The 24,054-nt window shown below is 47.8% G+C and overlaps 1 protein-coding gene across 1 annotated transcript; it reads left to right on the top strand.

The window, feature by feature from the left end:
* The first annotated feature begins 353 nt into the window (after window positions 1-353).
* On the top strand, window positions 354-15,166 carry LOC138372287 (putative per-hexamer repeat protein 5). The gene is made up of 4 exons (XM_069337568.1): window positions 354-524; window positions 5,226-5,452; window positions 10,894-12,392; window positions 15,111-15,166. Exons 1-4 carry the CDS (start codon window positions 354-356, stop codon window positions 15,164-15,166), a joined length of 1,953 nt encoding a protein of 650 aa, XP_069193669.1.
* The last annotated feature ends 8,888 nt before the right edge of the window (window positions 15,167-24,054 follow it).

The raw sequence follows: 24,054 nt of genomic DNA, 5'->3' as shown, positions 1-24,054 counted from the left end.
CTGGTGGTGACGTCAGGGTCCTGGTGGTGACGTCAGGGTCCTGGTGGTGACGTCAGGGTCCTGGTGGTGACGTCAGGGTCCTGGTGGTGACGTCAGGGTCTTGTTCATAATAAGAGAGAGAGTGAGAGGGAGGGAGAGAGAGAGAGACAGACAGACAGAACGAGAGAGAATATATTTCCTTGTCAAATTTCTTAACTGTTTCATTACTGGGAAACCACTAGACTGGGTGAGGGGAGTACCTAAAGGACAGAAAACAGAGACTCGCAGTGAGAGAAGTGCCAAACTGGAGGACTGTAACAAGTGGGGGTCCCACAAGGCTCTATCTTTGTTCTCTCTACTGCTCTTCTCAATTTATGAGCTCACCCGAGGTAGTGAGCTCAGACAAGTCACTGTTAGCTGATGATGCAAAGCTGACGAGGACCGTGAAAACAGATGTGTACTGCAGAAAGTTACGGGAAGACCTTGACAAACTCCAGGAGTGGTCAGTCAAATGGCAGCTGGAGTTCAACCCAATGAAGTGTAAGGTAATAAGGATGTGAAAGGGAGAGAGGACACCAGAAGGCAGCTACACCATACAGGGAAGGCTTAGAGGGTAGAAGGAGCAGAGGGGATATGATCACAACATACAAGATACTGAGGGGAATAAATCAGGTGGACAAGTTTAGCCTCTTCAGCTTGAGAACAAGAAGGCCAAGAGGACACAGGTGGAGGCTGTGTCCTCTTCTCCGTCATGCCATCCTCAGGCTGTGGTCATTCCATCCAGCGGCCGACCCCAAAGACGTAGTCATCAGTTATAACGTGCTGGCCAATCACAATAGAACAATTTATCAATATATCATATTGGGCATATTTAGGTGTAGGTTAGGTTAGGTGTAGGTTAGGTTAGGTTAGGTTAGGTTAGGTGTAGGTTAGGTTAGGTTAGGTGTAGGTTAGGTTAGGTTAGGTTAGGTGTAGGTTAGGTTAGGTTAGGTGTAGGTTAGGTTAGGTTAGGTTAGGTTAGGTGTAGGTTAGGTTAGGTTAGGTTAGGTGTAGGTTAGGTTAGGTTAGGTTAGGTGTAGGTTAGGTTAGGTTAGGTGTAGGTTAGGTTAGGTTAGGTTAGGTTAGGTTAGGTGTAGGTTAGGTTAGGTTAGGTTAGGTGTAGGTTAGGTTAGGTTAGGTTAGGTTAGGTGTAGGTTAGGTTAGGTTAGGTTAGGTTAGGTTAGGTTAGGTTAGGTGTAGGTTAGGTTAGGTTAGGTGTAGGTTAGGTTAGGTTAGGTGTAGGTTAGGTGTAGGTTAGGTTAGGTTAGGTTAGGTTAGGTTAGGTTAGGTTAGGTTAGGTGTAGGTTAGGTTAGGTTAGGTTAGGTGTAGGTTAGGTTAGGTTAGGTTAGGTGTAGGTTAGGTTAGGTTAGGTTAGGTTAGGTTAGGTTAGGTTAGGTGTAGGTTAGGTTAGGTTAGGTGTAGGTTAGGTTAGGTTAGGTGTAGGTTAGGTGTAGGTTAGGTTAGGTTAGGTTAGGTTAGGTTAGGTTAGGTTAGGTTAGGTTAGGTTAAGGTTCTCTTAGTGATTATTTGTACCTGTAGTGGGTGGGTGGAGCATTTACAGCGGTGTGGTTCGAACACCAGTCGTCAGCAGCACTGTTCGGGAAGTGTTCGAATGTCAGCAGTTGTGAGCCGCGTGTAAACTGTTTATCAGTCATAAACAAGAAGTTGTGTGGCTGGATTAACGAGCATTTTGTTGATAAAGACGGGCTGTGAACGACCCTCAGGGGTCCAGCCGTTGACACAGACATGAGTAAAAACTGAGTAAAAGAACATTGAGTAACAATGAGTGAGGGAGTGAGAGGGACGACTGGTGAGTGACACAAGAACAGCTTCACCAAGACTATACACGAGACTCATCACTTACAAGCGCCGTGTGTCTTAGTAGTGAGAGACGTCACCATAATATATGTCTAAGCATTATATAATAAAGGCCTTTGAGGAGAGTTTTTTTTGGGTGAATTACAGGGAGCGAGGCTCAGTGTGGCGGGCCGGGGGCTGGCCCTGTGGTGGTGGTGGTGGGCCGGGGGCTGGGCCTGTGGTGGTGGTGGTGGTGGTGGTGGGCCGGGGGCTGGCCCTGTGGTGGTGGTGGTGGGCCGGGGGCTGGGCCTGTGGTGGTGGTGGTGGTGGTGGTGGGCCGGGGGCTGGCCCTGTGGTGGTGGTGGTGGGCTTCTTTTACTCAGTTGCTTCGCTACCTTACATTCCTGATTGAACCATGGGTTTTTCTGTTGTTTTTCGTTTTTCTCCTTTTGGACGGGGATAAACCTGTCTGCAGCTTCCTGGCACTTCTGGTGACAAAATCCATCATGACCTGCACATTCTTGTCTAAGTTCTGTTTCCCATGGTATTCCCCTGAGGAAGTTCCTCATCTCGTCATATTTCCTTCTTCGGTAATTCAGTCTTTTTCCCTCCGCTTCCATCCTTGGATAGGTTATCCCTACCTCCACCAAGTACTCAAAGGTCAGTACACTGTGATCACTCATTCCTATGGGGGCTTCAACTTTGACTTCCCTTATTTCTGACTCATTCAGGGTGAATATCAAGTCGAGTCTAGCTGGTTCAACATTGCCTCTCACTCTTGTGGGTTCCTTGACATGTTGGCTCAGAAAGTTCCTTGTTGCCACTTCCTAGAGTTTAGCTCGCCACGTATCTGCACCACCATGTGGGTCCCCATTCTCCCAGTCTATCTTTCCATGGTGGTGGTGGTGGTGGTACTGTGGTGATGAGTGGTAGTGTAGGTGGTGGTGGTGGTGGTGGTGGTGGTACTGTGGTGATGAGTGGTAGTGTAGGTGGTGGTGGTGGTACTGGTGGTGGTGGTGGTACTGTGGTGATGAGTGGTAGTGTAGGTGGTGGTGGTGGTACTGGTGGTGGTGGTGGTGGTTGTGGTGGTGGTACTGGTGGTGGCACTGGTGGTGGTGGGTGGTAGTTGTGGGGGGTGGTACTGGTTGTCGTAGTGTTGGTGGTGGTAGTTGTGGTGGTGGTTGTGTTGTTGATAGTTTATCTGTGACTTTATCTCTGTTTCGGAGTCATTGTCTGTGTGTGTGTCAGTCGACCTCTCCCAGTCTACCAGTCACCAGTCTCTGGACGTGGAGCAGTGTATGGAAGAGTGGGGGGGGGGCCACCAGGACACCACCACCACCAGGTGTGTGGGGCCAGGTGTGTGGACCAGGTGTGTGCGGCCAGGTGTGTGGGGCCAGGTGTGTGCGGTCAGGTGTGTGGGGCCAGGTGTGTGGGGCCAGGTGTGTGGACCAGGTGTGTGCGGCCAGGTGTGTGGGGCCAGGTGTGTGCGGCCAGGTGTGTGGACCAGGTGTGTGCGGCCAGGTGTGTGTGGATCAGATGTTTGACAAAGGATGCAGAGGCTGTCTCTTTGGAGAGTATGTCACCACCACTACCACCATCCACCACTACCACCATCCACCACTACCACCATCCACCACTACCACCATCCACCACTACCACCACTACCACCATCCACCACTACCACCATCCACCACTACCACCACTACCACCATCCACCACCACCAAGACCTTCTATACAATAAAAATCACGTCTTCACGTTACTCTAAGCTTTGAATAATTCTGTATTTCATGTCTTCACAAGCTCCCAAAGTTTGCCAGAAAGCCGGGCTGTGTTGATGTGATTTGTCTGACTATGATGGTTGGATTTTTGTGTTTTCCTGTTAACATACCATCTTCAGATAGATGATATCTATCTGAATCATATCCCAGCTCTTGGTATGACATATCCCAGCTCTTAGTGTGTCATATCCCAGCTCTCAGTGTGTCATATCCCAGCTCTTAGTGTGTCATATCCCAGCTCTTAGTGTGTCATATCCCAGCTCTTAGTGTGTCATATCCCAGCTCTTAGTGTGTCATATCCCAGCTCTTAGTGTGTCATATCCCAGCTCTTAGTGTGTCATATCCCAGCTCTTGGTGTGTCCTCATATCCCAGCTCTTAGTGTGTCCTCATATCCCAGCTCTTAGTGTGTCCTCATATCCCAGCTCTTAGTGTGTCCTCATATCCCAGCTCTTAGTGTGTCATATCCCAGCTCTTAGTGTGTCATATCCCAGCTCTTAGTGTGTCATATCCCAGCTCTCAGTGTGTCATATCCCAGCTCTTAGTTTGTCATATCCCAGCTCTTAGTGTGTCATATCCCAGCTCTTAGTGTGTCCTCATATCCCAGCTCTTAGTGTGTCATATTCCAGCTCTTAGTGTGTCATATCCCAGCTCTTAGTGTGTCATATCCCAGCTCGTAGTGTGTCATATCCCAGCTCTTAGTGTGTCATATCCCAGCTCTTAGTGTGTCCTCATATCCCAGCTCTTAGTGTGTCATATTCCAGCTCTTAGTGTGTCATATCCCAGCTCTCAGTGTGTCATATCCCATCTCTTAGTGTGTCATATCCCAGCTCTTAGTGTGTCATATCCCATCTCTTAGTGTGTCATATTCCAGCTCTTAGTGTCTCATATTCCAGCTTTTAGTGTGTCATATCCCAGCTCTCAGTGTGTCATATCCCAGCTCTCAGTGTGTCATATCCCAGCTCTTAGTGTGTCATATCCCAGCTCTTAGTGTGTCATATCCCAGCTCTCAGTGTGTCATATCCCAGCTCTTGGTGTCTCCTCATAACCCTTACAAATGCCTCATTAGTCATGCAGGCTTGACACTTTCCCCTCATAATTACCTGTGTATAAAGAGCAAACATATATGCGAGGATTTGTGCCTCACAACATTATGTTGGCCGCATGCGGTGCACCACATGACTGTTGGTGTTGGGGCAAGGCATGCCTTGCTGCGGTGTCCTCAACCCCCTGTTCTTGGGGGTTGGGGGGGTAGGGAGAATAGTGTGGGTGGGGGGTAGCTAGGATGGGGGGGGAGGCACTCTCGCCTGTGTGGATCAAATAAACTATAGTGGGACACGCGAGGCACCAGCTCCCACGCTGGGGAGTGCTAATATTAGTAAAATCTTTTTTCTTTTTTTTCCCTGATCTAGTTTATTGGTCAGAAATGTACAATGAAAGACAGGTCTTGGAGATGCAATAAAGATCTTAAGAAATATATTACCTGTTATTATTTAATTAAAAATATTTTGGAACAGTATACAGTCCTCTTGTTACATGTGTATGTATACATGGTGACTTGTTCCATGTATACAGCCAGCCCCTTGGTCTCCTCATACACACTCCTTCAAGTCTCATGCTCTCATAAACAGACCATTGTCCAGTCTGCTCATAATCAGACCATCCACCAGTCTGCTCATAATCAGACCATCCTCCAGTCTGCTCATAATCAGACCATCCACCAGTCTGCTCATAATCAGACCATCCACCAGTCTGCTCATAATCAGACCATCCACCAGTCTGCTCATAAACAGACCATCCTCCAGTCTGCTCATAATCAGACCATCCACCAGTCTGCTCATAATCAGACCATCCACCAGTCTGCTCATAATAAGACCCTCCACCAGTCTGCTCATAATCAGACCATCCAACTCATAAACAGCTCTTTGGTCTCATAAACAGACCTCGCATCCCCTAATTCCCTCATAAACAGACCAGTCGTTAGTCTCCTCATAGACAGACCTTATCAGGAGTGTCACAGGGGAGCAGGGCCGTGGCCCAGTGCCCCCCTGAAGGAGGGCACAGCCCCAATGCCCCACCTTCACCAAGTCTGTGGATGTGAAATGTTCTGCTCAGAGTCCATAGACTTTAGCACTAAATAGTAGTGAATTCAGATATTTACCGCATTGCTAGGAGGGAGAATGGGAGGGAGGGAGGGAGAATGGGATGGAGGGAGGGAGAATGGGATGGAGGGAGAATGGGAGGGAGGGAGGGAGAATGGGAGGGAGGGAGGGAGAATGGGATGGAGGGAGGGAGAATGGGATGGAGGGAGGGAGAATGGGATGGAGGGAGGGAGAATGGGATGGAGGGAGGGAGAATGGGATGGAGGGAGGGAGGGAGGGAGAATGGAATGGAGGGAGGGAGGGAGAATGGGGTGGAGGGAGGGAGGGAGAATGGGATGGAGGAAGGGAGGGAGAATGGGATGGAGGGAGGGAGAATGGGATGGAGGGAGGGAGAATGGGATGGAGGGAGGGAGAATGGGATGGAGGGAGGGAGAATGGGATGGAGGGAGGGAGGGAGAATGGGATGGAGGGAGGGGGGGAGAATGGGATGGAGGGAGGGAGGGAGAAAGGGATGGAGGGAGGGAGGGAGAATGGGGTGGAGGGAGGGAGGGAGAATGGGGTGGAGGGAGGGAGGGAGAATGGGATGGAGGGAGGGAGGGAGAATGGGATGGAGGGAGGGAGGGAGGGAGAATGGGATGGAGGGAGGGAGGGAGAATGGGATGGAGGGAGGGAGAATGGGAGGGAGGGAGGGAGAATGGGATGGAGGGAGGGAGAATGGGATGGATGGAGGGAGGGAGAATGGGATGGAGGGAGGGAGGGAGAATGGGATGGAGGGAGGGAGGGAGAATGGGATGGAGGGAGGGAGGGAGAATGGGATGGAGGGAGGGAGGGAGAATGGGATGGAGGGAGGGAGAATGGGATGGAGGGAGGGAGGGAGAATGGGATGGAGGGAGGGGGGGAGAATGGGAAGGAGGGAGTGAGGGAGAAAGGGATGGAGGGAGGGAGGGAGAATGGGATGGAGGGAGGGGGGGAGAATGGGGTGGAGGGAGGGAGGGAGAATGGGATGGTGGGAGGGAGGGAGATTGGGATGGAGGGAGGGAGGGAGAATGGGATGGAGGGAGGGAGGGAGAATGGGATGGAGGAAGGGAGGGAGAATGGGATGGAGGGAGGGAGGGAGAATGGGATGGAGGGAGGGAGGGAGAATGGGATGGAGGGAGGGAGGGAGAATGGGATGGAGGGAGGGAGGGAGAATGGGATGGAGGGAGGGAGAATGGGATGGAGGGAGGGAGAATGGGATGGAGGGAGAATGGGATGGAGGGAGGGAGGGAGAATGGGATGGATGGAGGGAGGGAGAATGGGATGGAGGGAGGGAGGGAGAATGGAAGATTTTGTTTTCTACCACAGAGATGGCCAGACATTTACAATGCTAACTAGCAAATATACATTTTCTTCTGTCCTCCATGGACAGGGTTAGAGATGTGTTAAACATATAGTTCAAGGGTTTATTGAACAATCAACCACAGAAGGTGATTGTTATGCTTTTAAAATGTTAATGTTACCTATATACATAAATACACAGATTTACGACTGTCCTACATAAAGTGTTCGATTTTTTTTACATAAATGTGCGTTTACAAAGGTGAAATACAATTCTGACCAGCTTCCACATATCCAGCATGCACACACACAACACTAATTTCTCTAAATTACTGAATTCTGTAAAATAATGGGCAAAGTTTCTTTCACTCTGAATGCCCCTGTTACCTAGCAGTAAATAGGTACCTGGGAGTTAGTCAGCTGTCACGGGCTGCTTCCTGGGGGTGGAGGCCTGGTCGAGGACCGGGCCGCGGGGACACTAAAGCCCCGAAATCATCTCAAGATAACCTCAAGAATTCATTATGCGTTACTATGAGACAAAGGCGCCAGTCATCTTGTGCCCCTAGACCGCTAATTCCCAGGGGATGCCCCGTGGTCCCTGAGTCAGGTCCGTGGTCCCTGAGTCAGGTCAACTACACTGTGACTCCAATTACCCACACTCCCATGTCTGAGAGAGAACATACTGGATAATTCCTACAACAACCTAGTTTGTTACACTGTTTCGGGAATCGAACCCGGGCCACAGAATTACGAGTCCAGAATTATGAGAATTACGCAATCGACTCAGCTACCAGACCCCAGTGTGAGTGTGTGTGTTAGGGAGAACTATATGTAGTAGACATAGTAAAGGGAAAATATATTGGTTAGAAAGGCGGGGTCCAAGAGCTCGATTCTGCAGACACAAATAGTAAATACACAGAGCGTGGCACAGCCAGGTAACCCATTTAATAATACAATATAAAACATTATATAACCAAATAACAGTGATATAGAGCATATCTATGTTATATAACCTTCTATATAAGACTCTTTAACATACTTATAACTAGTATACCAAACTATCCTCACTTGACAACGTCCAGAATGCGGTGGTTTGGCCTAACCAAAGCATAGGAACACATTGCTCATTAGTTCAAGGGTATAGTCAACATTGCGGTGCTTCAAATTTCAGTATTGCACTGGGTTTTTGACGTTGTGGTCGGTAAGGTCAATGTTGAGGGGCCTTAAGTGGGAGGACAGGTTGGGTGTCCGAGGCTTGGTGTCTGAACATAAGCTGAAGGGTGGATTGACTGGGCACGCTTCCACTCCGTGAAGATGTGTCCTCATGATACTCTTGAACTCGAGATGCGCTTGTACTCATGATGCTCTTTATACTGTACTCAAGATGTACTTGCACTCGAAATATTCTTGAACTCAAGATACCATTGTACTAGATGCGCTTGTATTCAAAATTCTCTTATTCAAGCATTTTGAATATAAGATATATATTCTTATATATATTCTCTACTATAATATTCACTCCTATACTCGTATATTATTCGCATATATTGTACTCAAGATGCGTCTCGACTTAAGGGAGTCATGTACTCACTCAGTTTGTACTCAAAACGCACTTGGAATTAAGTTTGAATTGTTCTCGAGCTGTGGTAGTGTGTTTTTAAGGCATGTTTGTCACATGTATGTATACTTTCATTTATTTATACATATGTATATGCAAAACAAAAACCAATTTCTCACTCGATAGTGTATAATGTATGTATAAGATGAATAAAAAGGAACACATACTGAAAGCTCTCAGCCAGCTAACAGGAGACAGCAGTCGTCTGCTCCTGTACCCACCTAATATCAGTCACAGGAGTCACTGAAGGAAAGAACGAAGGAGGAACAGAGAGAGACAGAGACAGAGACTGACAAGACATGCACAGAAAGAGTGAGAAAATGACAGACAAGAAAATACGTTGACGAGTCCTTAACAATAGAACATTAGACGTCTAGGAATCCAAAAGGAAGACACGTCAAGTGACGAGTGACGACACGTCAAGTGACGAGTGACGAGACGTCAAGTGACGAGTGACGACACGTCAAGTGACGAGTCGTCATCAACATTGGAACACAAAAGGTGGCGAATATTACACTGTAAATGTTAGGCGGGTGACCCGGGTGAGAGACGACACCGCCCCCTGCACCACCACCACCTCACTCCTCCACCTCATAAAACACAGTATTGCTGTGTATATCAGATTTTACCCACCGTAACGCAGCGAGTTGAACCAGGCGCCCCCCCTACACCCCCTCCCTCCCTACCCTACCATCACGTGGGGGGGGGGGGGCTGAGTCAGCCATCACCACCCTGTATCACACACACACACACACATCATTTACGGGGCCGGTGGGTGACTGGATAGCACACTGGACTCTGTGGCGCGGGTTCGATTCCCGCACTAGGCAGAAACAAATGTGCAAAGTTTCTTTCACCCTGATGACTCTGTTACCTAGCAGTAAATAGGTACCTCGGAGTTAGTTAGCTGCCACGGGCTGCTTCTTGGGGTGTGTGTGTGTGGTGTGGAAAAATAAATAAAAAATAAAGTAGTTAGTAAACAGTTGAGAGGCGGGCCGAAAGAGCAAAGCTCAACCCCCGCAAACACAACTAGGTGAATACACACACACACACACACACACACAAACATCATTTGGGAGATGAAATGTTACAAAATTACCTTAACAAACTCCAGGAGTGTACAAACAAATGGTTGCTGGAGTTCAATCCTAAAAAGTGTAAAGTGATGAAGATGGGGAAGGAACATAGAAGACCAGAAGTTGTCAACACCATTAATGGAAGGCAATTGCAGGAATCTGAGAGAGAAAGAGATTTGGGAATGGATATAATTCCATCCATAAGACCAGAGACACACACAGGCAGAGTACCATCAGCGGCATATGGGACGCTGGCAAACATTACAACTTCCTTTAGAAACCTAAATGAGGACGCGTTCAAAGCAGTCTACACAGCTTTCATTAGACCAGTACTGGAGTATGCGGCACCTGCCTGGAATCCACACCTTATGAAACATAAAACAACAATTTAGAAACTGCAGTTTGCAACTAGATTAGTGCCAGAGCTTAGAGGGTTAAGTTATAAGGCTAGGCTGAAGGAACTGGATCTCACAACCTTGGAGGACAGAAGAAATAGAGGAGATATGATAACAACGTACAAAATACTGAGAAAAGGCTAGGTGAGCAAAGACAGTCTTTAAGCTGAAGAAAGTAAGACAAGTGGATACAAGTGGACGCTGGACCCGCAAATGAGGGGAAGAACTGTAAGGAAATACTTGCACCAATATTCCTGTCAATCACTGGCCCGTCACTGGTCGATATGTCATGGGAAAGATCCGGGAGACTAATCGATTTGAGATGTAATCCTTGTATTAACGAGGCGCGTCGTTAGCCAGATTCCTCGTTGATCACACGCTTAGTAGATAAGACAATTCATTGATTAAATGCCTCGTTAATCAAGATGCTTCACTAAGAAGACACCTTATTCAACAGACTCTTCGTTAACCATATTCTTAGTTGATAAGTCCTTTCGTTAATCAGGCCGCTCGTTGATTAGACCCCTCGTTAATCAGACCCCTCGTTAATCAGACCCCTCGTTAATCAGACCCCTCGTTAATCAGACCCCTCGTTAATCAGACCCCTCGTTAATCAGACCCCTCGTTAATCAGACCTCTCGTTAATGAGACCCACTTCGTTAATGAGACCCACTTCGTTAATGAGACCGTCGTGAGCCAAGCACCTACATTTAGAAGCCAACATATTGTCCCAGTAAGCTAACTTATCAAGAGATTGTGGTTACTAAAAACGTTATTAATGTTAATTAAAGTGTGCTTGGAGCCGGGCGCAGGGCTGGACGTATTCATCAGGGGAGCAGCTCCCCCACGCTCAGGTCTCCAGGTATTCATCAAGGGAGCGGGTCCCCCACACTGAGGTCTCCAGGTATTCATCAAGGGAGCAGCTCCCCCACGCTGACGTCTCCAGGTATTCATCAAGGGAGCGGCTCCCCCACACTAAGGTCTCCAGGTATTCATCAAGGGAGCAGCTCCCCCACACTGAGGTCTCCAGGTATTCATCAAGGGAGCGGCTCCCCCACTCTGACGTCTCCAGGTATTCATCAAGGGAGCAGCTCCCCCACACTGAGGTCTCCAGGTATTCATCAAGGGAGCAACTCCCCCACACTGAGGTCTCCAGGTATTCATCAAGGGAGCAGCTCCCCCACGCTGAGGTCTCCAGGTATTCATCAAGGGAGCAGCTCCCCCACACTGAGGTCTCCAGGTATTCATCAAGGGAGCAGCTCCCCCACACTGAGGTCTCCAGGTATTCATCAAGGGAGCAGCTCCCCCACACTGAGGTCTCCAGGTATTCATCAAGGGAGCAGCTCCCCCACACTGAGGTCTCCAGGTATTCATCAAGGGAGCAGCTCCCCCTCAGTGAGGTCTCCAGGTATTCATCAAGGGAGCGGCTCCCCCACACTGACGTCTCCAGGTATTCATCAAGGGAGCAGCTCCCCCACACTGAGGTCTCCAGGTATTCATCAAGGGAGCGGCTCCCCCACACTGACGTCTCCAGGTATTCATCAAGGGAGCAGCTCCCCCACACTGACGTCTCCAGGTATTCATCAAGGGAGCGGCTCCCCCACACTGACGTCTCCAGGTATTCATCAAGGGAGCGGCTCCCCCACTCTGACGTCTCCAGGTATTCATCAAGGGAGCGGATCCCCCACACTGACGTCTCCAGGTATTCATCAAGGGAGCGGCTCCCTCACACTGACGTCTCCAGGTATTCATCAAGCGAGCAGCTCCCCCACACTGACGTCTCCAGGTATTCATCAAGGGAGCGGCTCCCCCACACTGACGTCTCCAGGTATTCATCAAGGGAGCAGCTCCCCCACACTGACGTCTCCAGGTATTCATCAAGGGAGCAGCTCCCCCACACTGACGTCTCCAGGTATTCATCAAGGGAGCGGCTCCCCCACACTGACGTCTCCAGGTATTCATCAAGGGAGCGGCTCCCCCACACTGACGTCTCCAGGTATTCATCAAGGGAGCGGCTCCCCCACACTGACGTCTCCAGGTATTCATCAAGGGAGCAGCTCCCCCACACTGACGTCTCCAGGTATTCATCAAGGGAGCAGCTCCCCCACACTGACGTCTCCAGGTATTCATCAAGGGAGCAGCTCCCCCACACTGAGGTCTCCAGGTATTCATCAAGGGAGCAGCTCCCCCACACTGAGGTCTCCAGGTATTCATCAAGGGAGCAGCTCCCCCACACTGAGGTCTCCAGGTATTCATCAAGGGAGCAGCTCCCCCACACTGACGTCTCCAGGTAATTACTAGTCTGGGTTTACCTTCTCTAGACAACATTTCGCTGGAATTTAATTTCGATGAAGAAGTGTGTAATCAACAGAAACGTGAATGTTAATGAGCGTAAATGAGTAGAATAACAGAGAAGGAGAGAGAGAGAGGGAGAGAGAGAGAGGGAGAGAGAGAGAGGGAGAGAGAGAGAGGGAGAGAGAGAGAGACAGAGACAGAGTGAGATGTTGATGTATTTCAACCTGACCTTTTAACCCAAACAGCTCCACCAACTTAGAGGACCTCCATTTATATAGACAAGTAAAAGAAAAGGACAAAAATCAGTGGCAACAAAGATCATGTAATTCCCGTTTTCTTTGTCAAGTGGGAGGGCGCTGGAGGGATAACTCGAGTAAAGACAACTTGCACTATTCCCTGGCGGAGGGTACATAATAATGTCTCCTCTCTCCTATACAAAGTCACACACACAAAACGCATTTATATATGCGAGTAAAAATTGGCAGCACCCAAATTGGAGGGATTAGAGCCGGGTCCCTGGCATTTGCAATGCTAATTTGGCCAGCCACTCAGGATCTGCCAATTTGTCATTGCGACTTTTCAAGTGTTTCGGAGACTTCACACATACGCCACTACTTACGGAACCTGTGCATCTTTCTTCAATCATGGCGGCTTTGTTTACATATATTAAAGAGTTTAAGAGCTCCGAGGCACAATAGGTTGTTTATAACAATAACCTTCACACTAGAACAAGTCAGGCTCCCTTGACCACCTTCACACACAAGAACATGTTATTGTTCTTGATAACATGTTATTGTTCTTGTTAACATGTTATTGTTCATGATAACATGTTATTGTTCTTGATAACATGTTATTGTTCTTGATAACATGTTATTATTTATAACATATTATTGTTCTTCATATCATATTAGAGAACAGTGTTTTAGAAAATGTTATAGAATACGTTATGATAGAAAACATTATATTAAAAACGTTATTTTAGAACACCATGTTCTCGAGAACATAACATTCGTGAACGTCTAAGCAGCGAACCTTATACCGAGTGCTATTATAGGTACCACGTTTGAAAACATTATATTAGAGAGATTATCCATGAGAGTATATTAGTGAACGTTATATTATTGAGAACAGCTAGAACACGAGACAACTACAATGGAGAACACAAGAGGAGAGAGATGCAGCATCTCATCTGATGGTCTCCATCAGGGACCTCTTGGCTTGTTGAAACATTGAGACCACGTTCCTGTCCCTCCTGCTTGATAACTGGTTGATGGGGTTCTGGGAGTTGTTCTACTCCCCAAGCCCGGCCCGAGGCCAGGCTTGACTTGTGAGAGTTTGGTCCACCAGGCTGTTGCTTGGAGCAGCCCGCAGGCCCACATACCCACCACAGCCCGGTTGATCCGGCACTCCTTGGAGGAATAAATCTAGTTTCCTCTTGAAGATGTCCACGGTTGTTCCGGCAATATTTCTTATGCTCGCTGGGAGGACGTTGAACAACCGCGGACCTCTGATGTTTATACAGTGTTCTCTGATTGTGCCTATGGCACCTCTGCTCTTCACTGGTTCTATTCTGCATTTTCTTCCATATCGTTCACTCCAGTACGTTCTTATTTTACTGTGTAGATTTGGTACTTGGCCCTCCAGTATCTTCCATGTGTATATTATTTGATATCTCTCTCGTCTTCTTTCTAGTGAGTACATTTGGAGGGCTTTGAGACGATCCCAATAATTTAGGTGCTTTATTGCGTCTATGCGTGCCGTATATGTTCTCTGTATTCCCTCTATTTCAGCAATCTCTCCTGCTCTGAAGGGGGAAGTGAGTACTGAGCAGTACTCAAGACGGGACAACACAAGTGACTTGAAGAGTACAGCCATTGTGATGGGATCCCTGGATTTGAAAGTTCTCGTAATCCATCCGATCATTTTTATGGCTGTCGCAATATTTGCTTGGTTATGCTCCTTAAACGTTAGGTCGTCAGACATTATTATTCCCAAATCCTTTACATGCTGTTTTCCTACTATGGGTACATTTGATTGTGCTTTGTACTCTGTATTATGTTTAAGGTCCTCATTTTTACCGTACCTTAGTACCTGGAATTTATCACTGTTAGACATCATGTTATTTTCTGATGCCCAGTCGAAAACTTTATTAATATCAGCTTGAAGTTTTTCAATGTCTTCAGCCGAGGTAATTTTCATACTGATTTTTGTGTCATCTGCAAAGGATGATACGAAGCTGTGATTTGTATTTTTGTCTATATCTGATATGAGAATAAGGGAAAGCAGCGGTGCAAGGACTGTACCCTCCTGTCAACACCTCCAGCGGTGTTGACAGGTTGTCAGTATTTTATTCCCACTGGCACCTTGCCTGGCACTCTCTAGCACCGCTGGCACCCTGCCTGGCACTCTCTAGCACCGCTGGCACCCTGCCTGCTTGCCTATCACTAAAGGCGTCCTAGATATCATCCTTGACCCATCAGTAAAGGTGTCCTAGATATCATCCTTGACCCATCAGTAAAGGCGTCCTAGATATCATCCTTGACCCATCAGTAAAGGCGTCCATATCATCCTTGACCCATCAGTAAAGGCGTACATATCATCCTTGACCCATCAGTAAAGGCGTACATATCATCCTTGACCCATCAGTAAAGGCGTAAGCATCATCTCACTCATATAAATCTTAGCATAAACTCCAACTTACTTTTATTAACAGCACAAGTCACCAATTCCTTACAATCTGATAAACTTTATGTAAATTATGCAAATTAAGCTGCACTGTAAATTTCAAGTTCCATGAATATATAATGAGCTCCAGTACATCCCGTATAATTTTCACCTTACTTAAAAGGTAGATTTATTGGATTTGTTGACATAGTTTGAGTCAAAGCTAACTCAAACTTGAGCTAAAGTTTGAGCTCTCTGTACTAATCATTCAGTAAAGTTTATTTATAGTTTATTGGAGAATACTACTAAAATTTTAATTGTTTTGGCGGGAACCGTCGACACTCTTGCGAGTGGTGGCGGCTGTTGGTTGGTGGATAATGCCGTCGGGGTTGAGAATAAAGTCTTCGGGGTTGAGGATAAGTCTTCGGGATTGAGGATAAGTCTTCTGGGTTGAGGATAAAGTCTTCGGGATTGAGGATAAAGTCTTCGGGATTGAGGATAAGTGTTCGGGGTTGAGGATAAAGTCTTCGGGATTGAGGATAAGTCTTCAGGGTTGAGAATAAAGTCTTCGGGATTGAGGATAAAGTCTTTGGTGTTGAGGACAAAGTCTTCGGGATTGAGGACAAAGTCTTCGGTGCTGAGGATAAAGTCTTCGGGGTTGAGGATAAAGTCTTCGGGATTGAGCATAAAGTCTTCGGCGCTGAGGATAAAGTATTCGGGATTGAGGATAGAGTCTTCGGGGTTGAGGATAAAGTCTTTGGTGTTGAGGACAAAGTCTTCGGGATTGAGGATAAAGTCTTTGGGGTTGAGGATAATGTCTTCGGATTGTGGATCAAGTCTGAAACGCAGCTTATAGCCAACAATTATTTTAATCCATCTAAATTGCTTTAGGCCGTAACCAAACAACCTGTTCTCTCTCTCTCTCTCCTCTCTCCTCTCTCCTCTCTCCTCTCTCTCTCTCTCTCTCTCTCTCTCTCTCTCTCTCTCTCTCTCTCTCTCTCTCTCTCTCTCTCTCTCTCTCTCTCTCTCTCTCTCTCTCTCTCTCTCTCTCTCTGTACGTCGCGTTTTAACGCAATTGACCAATTCGTTAAAAATGCGACGTTTTAGTAAGAATTCACACACCGTAATATTGACGTTTTGAATTCATGGGCCTCGATAGGTTAGGTGGGTTGCTGGGGTTCGTATGTTTGTGTTAAGTAGTTAGGTTTTACGGAGTGGCAAATTACACGAATGGGGGTGAATGCCTAATGAGGAAACCATCTTGTAGGCACGACCAATGGTAGTTAAGCTATGACCTACAATAGGTTATGTTTAGTACGTATACTAAGACCTTTTTCAGTTTAGAGTGTCTGAAAAAAAACACAAAAAATCAGTACCATCAATTACATCCTAAGAAAGATGAGTATTACAAGTCAGTGTTCGGTATATATATAGGCAAGACGGACAACACCGAGGAGAAGAACAATGTCTTAATGTCTCTAGTTAATGTCTTATCTACTCACCTAACCTAACCTAACCTTCGGTGTGATACATTATTTGTATTTCCGTTGAACCTTGACTCCCGAGGCGCATATATTACGGGAAAATTTTGAAAAAACAGACAAATCTTTTGTAGTAAAGAAATCATCATTGTTCTGCTGATAGAGCATTGCATTAGGCAAGATCTGTGCAGCACAAGAGAGGGAGGTCCCCGAGGGAGGCGTTAGCTCAAGGAAAACTGTCTCTTAAGGTCTTGGTTGAACCATTAATCTGTGATGGAGTGTCTGGGGTTTGAGAACCTCTTCTCTTGAGGGATATGTTCGTCGGAGGCTCCATTTGTTGTTGGAGCGGCGACCACACCTGCGCCGGACCCCTGGAAACACAAACCGTAACTCTCTATTTTCCGCTTGTTACAACTTGTAATAAAGTTGTTACATCTTGGCTTAACGTGTTTATGACGTATTAGAACGTTGTTACAACTTGCTATATTGGTTGTTATAACTTGCTAGGCGGTGTTAAAACTTGTTCAAACGTTGTACCAACGTCGTAGTTTCGGTGTGTGTTTAGCGGGATACGACCCCGCCATCAGATACGGAAGATACCGGAAGGGGGTCGAGGCCTCTACGTAGCGAAAAGCAAGGTGAGTAATCTCACTTTGCTTTTGATGTAATCTCACCTTGTATCTGATGCAGTCATCCCTCGAACCAGCTCCGTCAAGGAGAACGGAGACGGTGAGGAGTGAGATTTGACAGTGTTCACCTAGTGTGCTTGCGGAGGTTGAGCTCTGGCTCTTTGGGCCCGCCTCTCAACTGGCAATCAATAATTTTTTTTCACACACACACACACACACACACACACACACACACACACACACACACACACACACACACACACACACACACACACACACACACACACACACACAGGAAGCAGCCCGTAACAGCTGTGTAACTCCCAGGTACCTATTTACTGATAGGTAACAAGGGCATCAGGGTGAAAGAAACTCTGCACCAATTGTTTCCGCCATCGCTGGGCATCGATCCCCGGGCCATAGGGTTACAAGTCCCAAGCGCAGTCTATTCAGCCACCATGGCTGTCCGCAAACAGGATCAAAACGATTAGGCAAGTTTCCCTTCACCTAATACACCTGTTCACCTAGCAGGCAATAAATACCCGGGAGTGAGTGTTGAGGGGTTGCCTCCTGTGCGGGGGGGGGGAGGGGGTCAATATTGGGGGGGTCAATAGTTGCCTTCCCCCCCCCCCCCCCCCAGGCCTGTGATAACCCGTGTGTGAGTAGGCTTCTTGTATTGTGGATTTTCTACGAGCTGATTTCATGGAATATGCTGTTCAGGATGCAAGGAGAACATCCTGAACACTGAACACCTTCTCTCCTTCACTTTCCTCCGATATTTCCCCCTCTTTCCCTCCTCTCCCCCTCCCCCTCTCTATATAGCTGCCGATATTTCTTCAAACAAGGCACTTGGGCCGACCCCTACTGGACCATAACCCTCATATCCCCCACATGTTTCCTAGTGAAAGAGAGGAACAAGTGGAGACGGTGAAAGAGAGACCCGGGCGCAGCCGGGTCCCCCAAAGTTGAATAGATATAGATATAAATTCCATGTTGATAACATTTTATTCAACATCCTATTAATAAAAAGAAGCAAAAAAACGATGAATTAAGAAACATTCACACTACGAATTGAACAAGACTTAAAATAGATAATGTACTGAACGAAGCATCAAGAAACTAGTACTCACCCCGAGTACTGCGGCCACCATCTCCTTTAAGGAGTGCTAAATTGGACGCATTAAAGCCGGCCAGAGTCGCTTCACTCTAGGCCCTGTGTCCCAGAGTACCTGTACTCTGTGTGGGCGTGTCCCAGAGTACCTGTACTCTAGGTGGGCGTGTCCCCGAGTACCTGTACTCTGTGTGGGCGTGTCCCAGAGTACCTGTACTCTGTGTGGGCGTGTCCCAGAGTACCTGTACTCTAGGTGGGCGTGTCCCAGAGTACCTGTACTCTGGTTAGACCTCGTGTTCAATGATCCACGAGGCTGTTGGCGACGACAAGACGTATTTACACTATTATATATACTAATTGTGAAGCGTGTTAGTTCTAATTAAAACAATACATAATAAAATTCCTGTATGAAGTTCAGGAAATTCCTAGGACCGTAATTGTTCAAGGAAAGTCTTAAAGCCTGAGAAGTTATAAGTGGTTATCGGCCTGGCGGCTGATTGGACATAACTCGGGATTCGTAGTCCTGGGGTTCCGGGTTCGATCCCCGGTGGAGGCGGAAACAAATCAGCTTCTTTCACCCTGATGCGGCTGTTCAGCTAGCAGTAAATGGGTAATTGGGAGTTAGACAGGTGTTACGGACTGATTCCTGGTTGTGTGTAACAAAGAGGAGGCCTGGTCGAGGACCGGGCCGCGGGGACGCTAAGCCCCGAAATAACCTCAAGATAAGCCGTCGTGATCGTGTCTAAAGTGTTATCGATTATCAGATAATTAAGATAATGTTGAAGGCGGTCACACACGTCAGGGACTAAATTATAATTTTATGGTGTTATTTGGATCTGTTTCGTCAAACTGTTTCTGTAAGGAATAGAGAAGGAGTTTGGGAAGATTTTGTGAAGGTTCAGAATATAAATTTAGAACCCATCAGGAGGCTTTCTCAGGGGGAAACCATGAAGTCACAACAATGTTTTTAAAACAAATCACGTTGTGACAAACGTTGTGAAAACGTCGTGGCAACGTCGTGACAACGTTGTGAAAACGTCGTGGCAACGTTGTGAAAACGTCGTGACATCGTCGTGACAACGTTGTGAAAATGTCGTGGCAACGGTTTGAAAACGTCGTGACAACGTTGCAACAACTATACAGTTTGAGCTTATAAAGGATTAATTTCTGCTGCTCAACTATCAATAGGCTTGTATTGGTGCTTAATAATTATCAACGTGTAGGTATATGCTGAGAGCTCCGCTCGTGGAGCAACTCGTCCTCTTAAAAATAACGTCGTTTTCCGCCCGTATGCGCACTATGGCCAAAAATGGACGTAATTTGAACTGAAATCTGCTCACAAAAGTGACGTACTGTCCCGTTTCCTGCTGTGAGTCCTCCGGCTTACTCGGTTACGTTAGGAGAAGAAACTTTCAATTAACTTTTCCATGACGTTTTGAAACATTTAGAAGAACTACCTGCCCTCCTAACCTACCAGAGGACCCGTAACTTGCTATTGTAGAAAAAAAAACAAAATATATTTTAAATTTTTTCATTTTCTAATAACGTCCATTTTCGGCCTTACGGGCAAACGGCCAAATTCAGACGTAATTTGTAAGAAGACAGGTTGTATGCTAAGTTAGAATTCACTGCAATTATAAATACTATTTTCTAGGCTTCTGTGGTTTAAAATTTTGATAATTTTAAATTCTGAAAATACCTGGGTAAATACTGGTTTGAAAACAGGGTTGTTGATTTATGGAACAAACGTAGGTTAGACATGTATATATGTTTTGGTGGGTATATATAGGAGCTGCCTCGTATGGACCAATAGGAGCTGCCTCGTATGGACCAATAGGAGCTGCCTCGTATGGACCAATAGGAGCTGCCTCGTATGGACCAATAGGAGCTGCCTCGTATGGACCAATAGGAGCTGCCTCGTATGGACCAATAGGAGCTGCCTCGTATGGACCAATAGGAGCTGCCTCGTATGGACCAATAGGAGCTGCCTCGTATGGACCAATAGGAGCTGCCTCGTATCCAATCCAATACAAGAGGAATCCAATCCTCGTTCAATAGAAGAAGACGAATTCAATCCTTGAAAATCAAGCCCAAAATGTTGCGTGTGGGGATTGACCTCTGGAGGCAGGTGGAGCCGGGACAATCCAGTTATTGATCCACCGGGCTGTGACTACCCTCCTCGGTGCTCTCTTGACCTAATTCCTCTCTCTCGGTACATCTGGTGTTCCGGCCGTGTTCACACACCTGGCTACACCTGTGTTCACACACCTGGCCACACCTGGCTACACCTGGGTACACACACCTGGCCTCATCTGGGCCCACACACCTGGCCACACCTGGGCCCACACACCTGGCCACACCTGGGCCCACACACCTGGCCACACCTGGGCCCACACACCTGGCCTCATCTGGGCCCACACACCTGGCCACACCTGGGCCCACACACCTGGCCACACCTGGGCCCACACACCTGGCCACACCTGGGCCCACACACCTGGCCACACCTGGGCCCACACACCTGGCCTCGTCTTAATTCTAATACAATCAAATATATCCACCTTATAACAGCGATGATTGTATAACACATGCGGTTAATATGTGTTAAATATGTGGTCCAACACATGATACAACATATGTGGAGTTATTAGGTAATGTTTACTAACATTCTGTGACATGTGTGTCTCAGTATAGTGACCACAGCCTCACTGTCACTACAGTGACAATAACAGTTACACTGTACCACTACAGTGACAAGAACAATTACACTGTACCACTACAGTGACAAGAACAGTTACACTGTACCACAACAGTGACAAAAACAGCCTCACCGTACCACTACAGTGACAAAAACAGCGTCACTGTACAACAACAGTGACAAAAACAGCGTCACTGTACAACTACAATGACAAAAACAGCCTCACTGTACCACTACAATGACAAAAACAGCCTCACTGTACCACTACAGTGACAAAAACAGCCTCACTGTACCACAACAGTGACAAAAACAGCCTCACTGTACCACTACAATGACAAAAACAGCCTCACTGTACCACTACAATGACAAAAACAGCCTCACTGTACCACTACAATGACAAAAACAGCCTCACTGTACCACTACAGTGACAAAAACAGCCTCACTGTACCACTACAGTGACAAAAACAGCCTCACTGTACCACAACAGTGACAAAAACAGCCTCACTGTACCACTACAATGACAAAAACAGCCTCACTGTACCACTACAGTGACAAAAACAGCCACACTGTACCACAACAGTGACAAAAACAGCCTCACTGTACCACTACAGTGACAAAAACAGCCACACTGTACCACTACAGTGACAAAAACAGCCTCACTGTACCACTACAGTGACAAAAACAGCCTCTCTGTACCACTACAGTGACAAAAACAGCCTCTCTGTACCACTACAGTGACAAAAACAGCCTCACTTTACCACAACAGTGCCAAAAACAGCCTCACTGTTCCACTACAGTGACAAAAACAGCCACACTGTACCACTACAGTGACAAAAACAGCCTCGCTGTACCACTACAGTGACAAGAACCGCCTCACTGTACCACAACAGTGACAAAAACAGTATTACAGTACCACAACAGTGACAAAAACAGCTTCACTGCATCATGTCGACAAATATGGTCAATAACTTTCATTATAACGTTCGGGTGATCAATATTAACTAATCCCTATGAGCATCTCCACAAGAACCTTTGGATGACCTCACTAAAACTAATTCCAAACCTTCCCCCCCACACCTGAAGCCTGTGGGGGGGGGGGAGGGAGGGGGGTATTACATGTATTGTTCCAGTATTCAGTGCTAACCTGCAGGCAAGTTTGGGGGTGTCTGCTGTGTTAACCTGCAGGCAAGTTAAGGGTCTCTGCTGGTGACACCATAAGATACAGATCCTACAGACAGTGAGTCACAAAAACGGGGCTGAAACACCCAAGCCACTCATCAGGAAACACAGGAGTGACGACGTTTCGGTCACTCCCGAGTGACCAAGTTTAATAATAGCTCTATAATATTCCAGGATGGACCGAAACTTAGTTAAACCGAAGTTTCAACTACGTTTCGCAGCAGACCGTAACGAAACTTTCATTTCAATAGACCGAAACGAAACTATTTTCAAATTTGTGGTTGGTGGCTATAGAGATCTTAACATCTGAGAAAAAGTTGTTCCTAAGACAGGAGGGAAATGTGTGTGTGTGTGGCGTGAAGAAGTGTGCCTTACCTGTTATTAAGACGTGTGGTGGAGGAGTAGGGAGGTGGGAGGTGTTCTCACCACAGTACATGAGGCAGAGACCGTCGGTGCCGGGTCCTGGTGGCCGTGGTGGAGTAAGGGTGCTGCCAGCAGCTTGCTATAGGACTTGTGGTGGGTGGGAGGGGCCGAGGCTGCGGCCGGGAGCACGGAGTTCACAGACCAGCTGCTGGGAGCGCGCGGGAGAGCACCGGAGCTCATCTACTGGTTCACGGTGATTTGTGTCCTCAGAGGTGAGGAGGATCACCTATATCCGGATCACTACATCAACACGGTCAGCGGTCAAGATGGGACAATATTCCCACCACGCAAATGGTAAATAACTAGACGCTATAAAGGTTTATATATCACAACTAACCCGAATAAAATAACGCATCAACAATGCTTTACAAAATGTGTTATATTTTGAGTTGCTGGAGGCTGTGTGCTGGGCCGCCGGGACCCGCAACACTCACTCACACAAGAAGGCCGTTGGCAACAGTTTGTCTTGAAGTGTGAGAGGCTGAGGTGTTGAGGTGAGGAGTGGCGGTAACACTGTGTTGTCTGCGGAGGACGCCGCAGCAGACCTGGCCCTCTGCTCTGTCTCGCCCGGTACTCCACCCCCGGTGCGGCCAGCTGCGGTGGTGGAGTGGTGGAGGGTGGTGGTGGTGGTGGTGGAGGGCCGGTTGTGCCACCAGAGAGCAGCAATAACCACCTTGCTCCAACTGCTGGCACCAACTGGGACCATTGGTTATGGCGGCCCCTCCCTCCCTCCCTCCCGTGGAGGGCTGCTACTGCGTCGACTCCAAGGACACTCCACCCACCCCTCCCCTTCCCCTTCTTCAGGTCCCCCCTCCCCTTCCCCTCCTTCAGGTCCCCCTCCCCTTCCCCTCCTTCAGGTCCCCCCTCCCCTTCCCCTCCTTCAGGTCCCCCCTCCCCTTCCCCTCCTTCAGGTCCCCCCTCCCCTTCCCCTCCTCAGGTCCCCCCTCCCCTTCCCCTCCTTCAGGTCCCCCCTCCCCTTCCCCTCCTTCAGGTCCCCCCCTCCCCTTTCCCTCCTTCAGGTCCCCCTCCCCTTCCCCTCCTTCAGGTCCCCCCCTCCCCTTCCCCTCCTTCAGGTCCCCCCCTCCCCTTCCCCTCCTTCAGGTCCCCCTCCCTCCCCTTCCCCTCCTGAAGTCCCCTCTCCCCTTCCCCTCCTTCAGGTCCCCTCCCCTTCCTCTCTCTCACCGCCCCCCATCGTTCGCATCACTGAGAACAATGGCATTTGTCTCAGTTTCTGATATAACAACAAGAACAATCTCTCAGAGACATCACATGGAAGTTATATTTAGAGTGAGAGAAAGTCTTGTTATGATCTGAGATGTAAACAAAGGTCTGGACCACCAGGTCTGTAAACACTGGGCTAGCCAACCCTATTGCAGGTGTAGCCAAACCTGTGACGCAATACTCTGGTGTGTGGCTGAGGATGGTGTCCAGGTGTGTGGCTGAGGATGGCAGCCAGGTGTGTGGCTGAGGATGGT

The sequence above is a fragment of the Procambarus clarkii genome, chromosome 38 (assembly GCF_040958095.1).
Source record: "Procambarus clarkii isolate CNS0578487 chromosome 38, FALCON_Pclarkii_2.0, whole genome shotgun sequence".
Classification (NCBI taxonomy): Eukaryota; Metazoa; Arthropoda; class Malacostraca; order Decapoda; family Cambaridae; genus Procambarus; species Procambarus clarkii.
Note: the sequence above shows the minus strand (reverse complement) of the source record. Positions and strands in the feature narration are given on the sequence as shown.

Excerpts from the sequence above, each read along its gene's own strand:
- LOC138372287 (XM_069337568.1), top strand. The coding sequence starts at position 354 with ATGAGCTCACCCGAGGTAGTGAGCTCAGACAAGTCACTGTTAGCTGAT. Across the intron at positions 525-5,225 it reads TCAACCCAATGAAGTGTAAG|ACCATTGTCCAGTCTGCTCA; the intron begins GTAATAAGGATG and ends TCTCATAAACAG. Across the intron at positions 5,453-10,893 it reads CATAATCAGACCATCCACCA|TGTGCTTGGAGCCGGGCGCA; the intron begins GTCTGCTCATAA and ends TGTTAATTAAAG.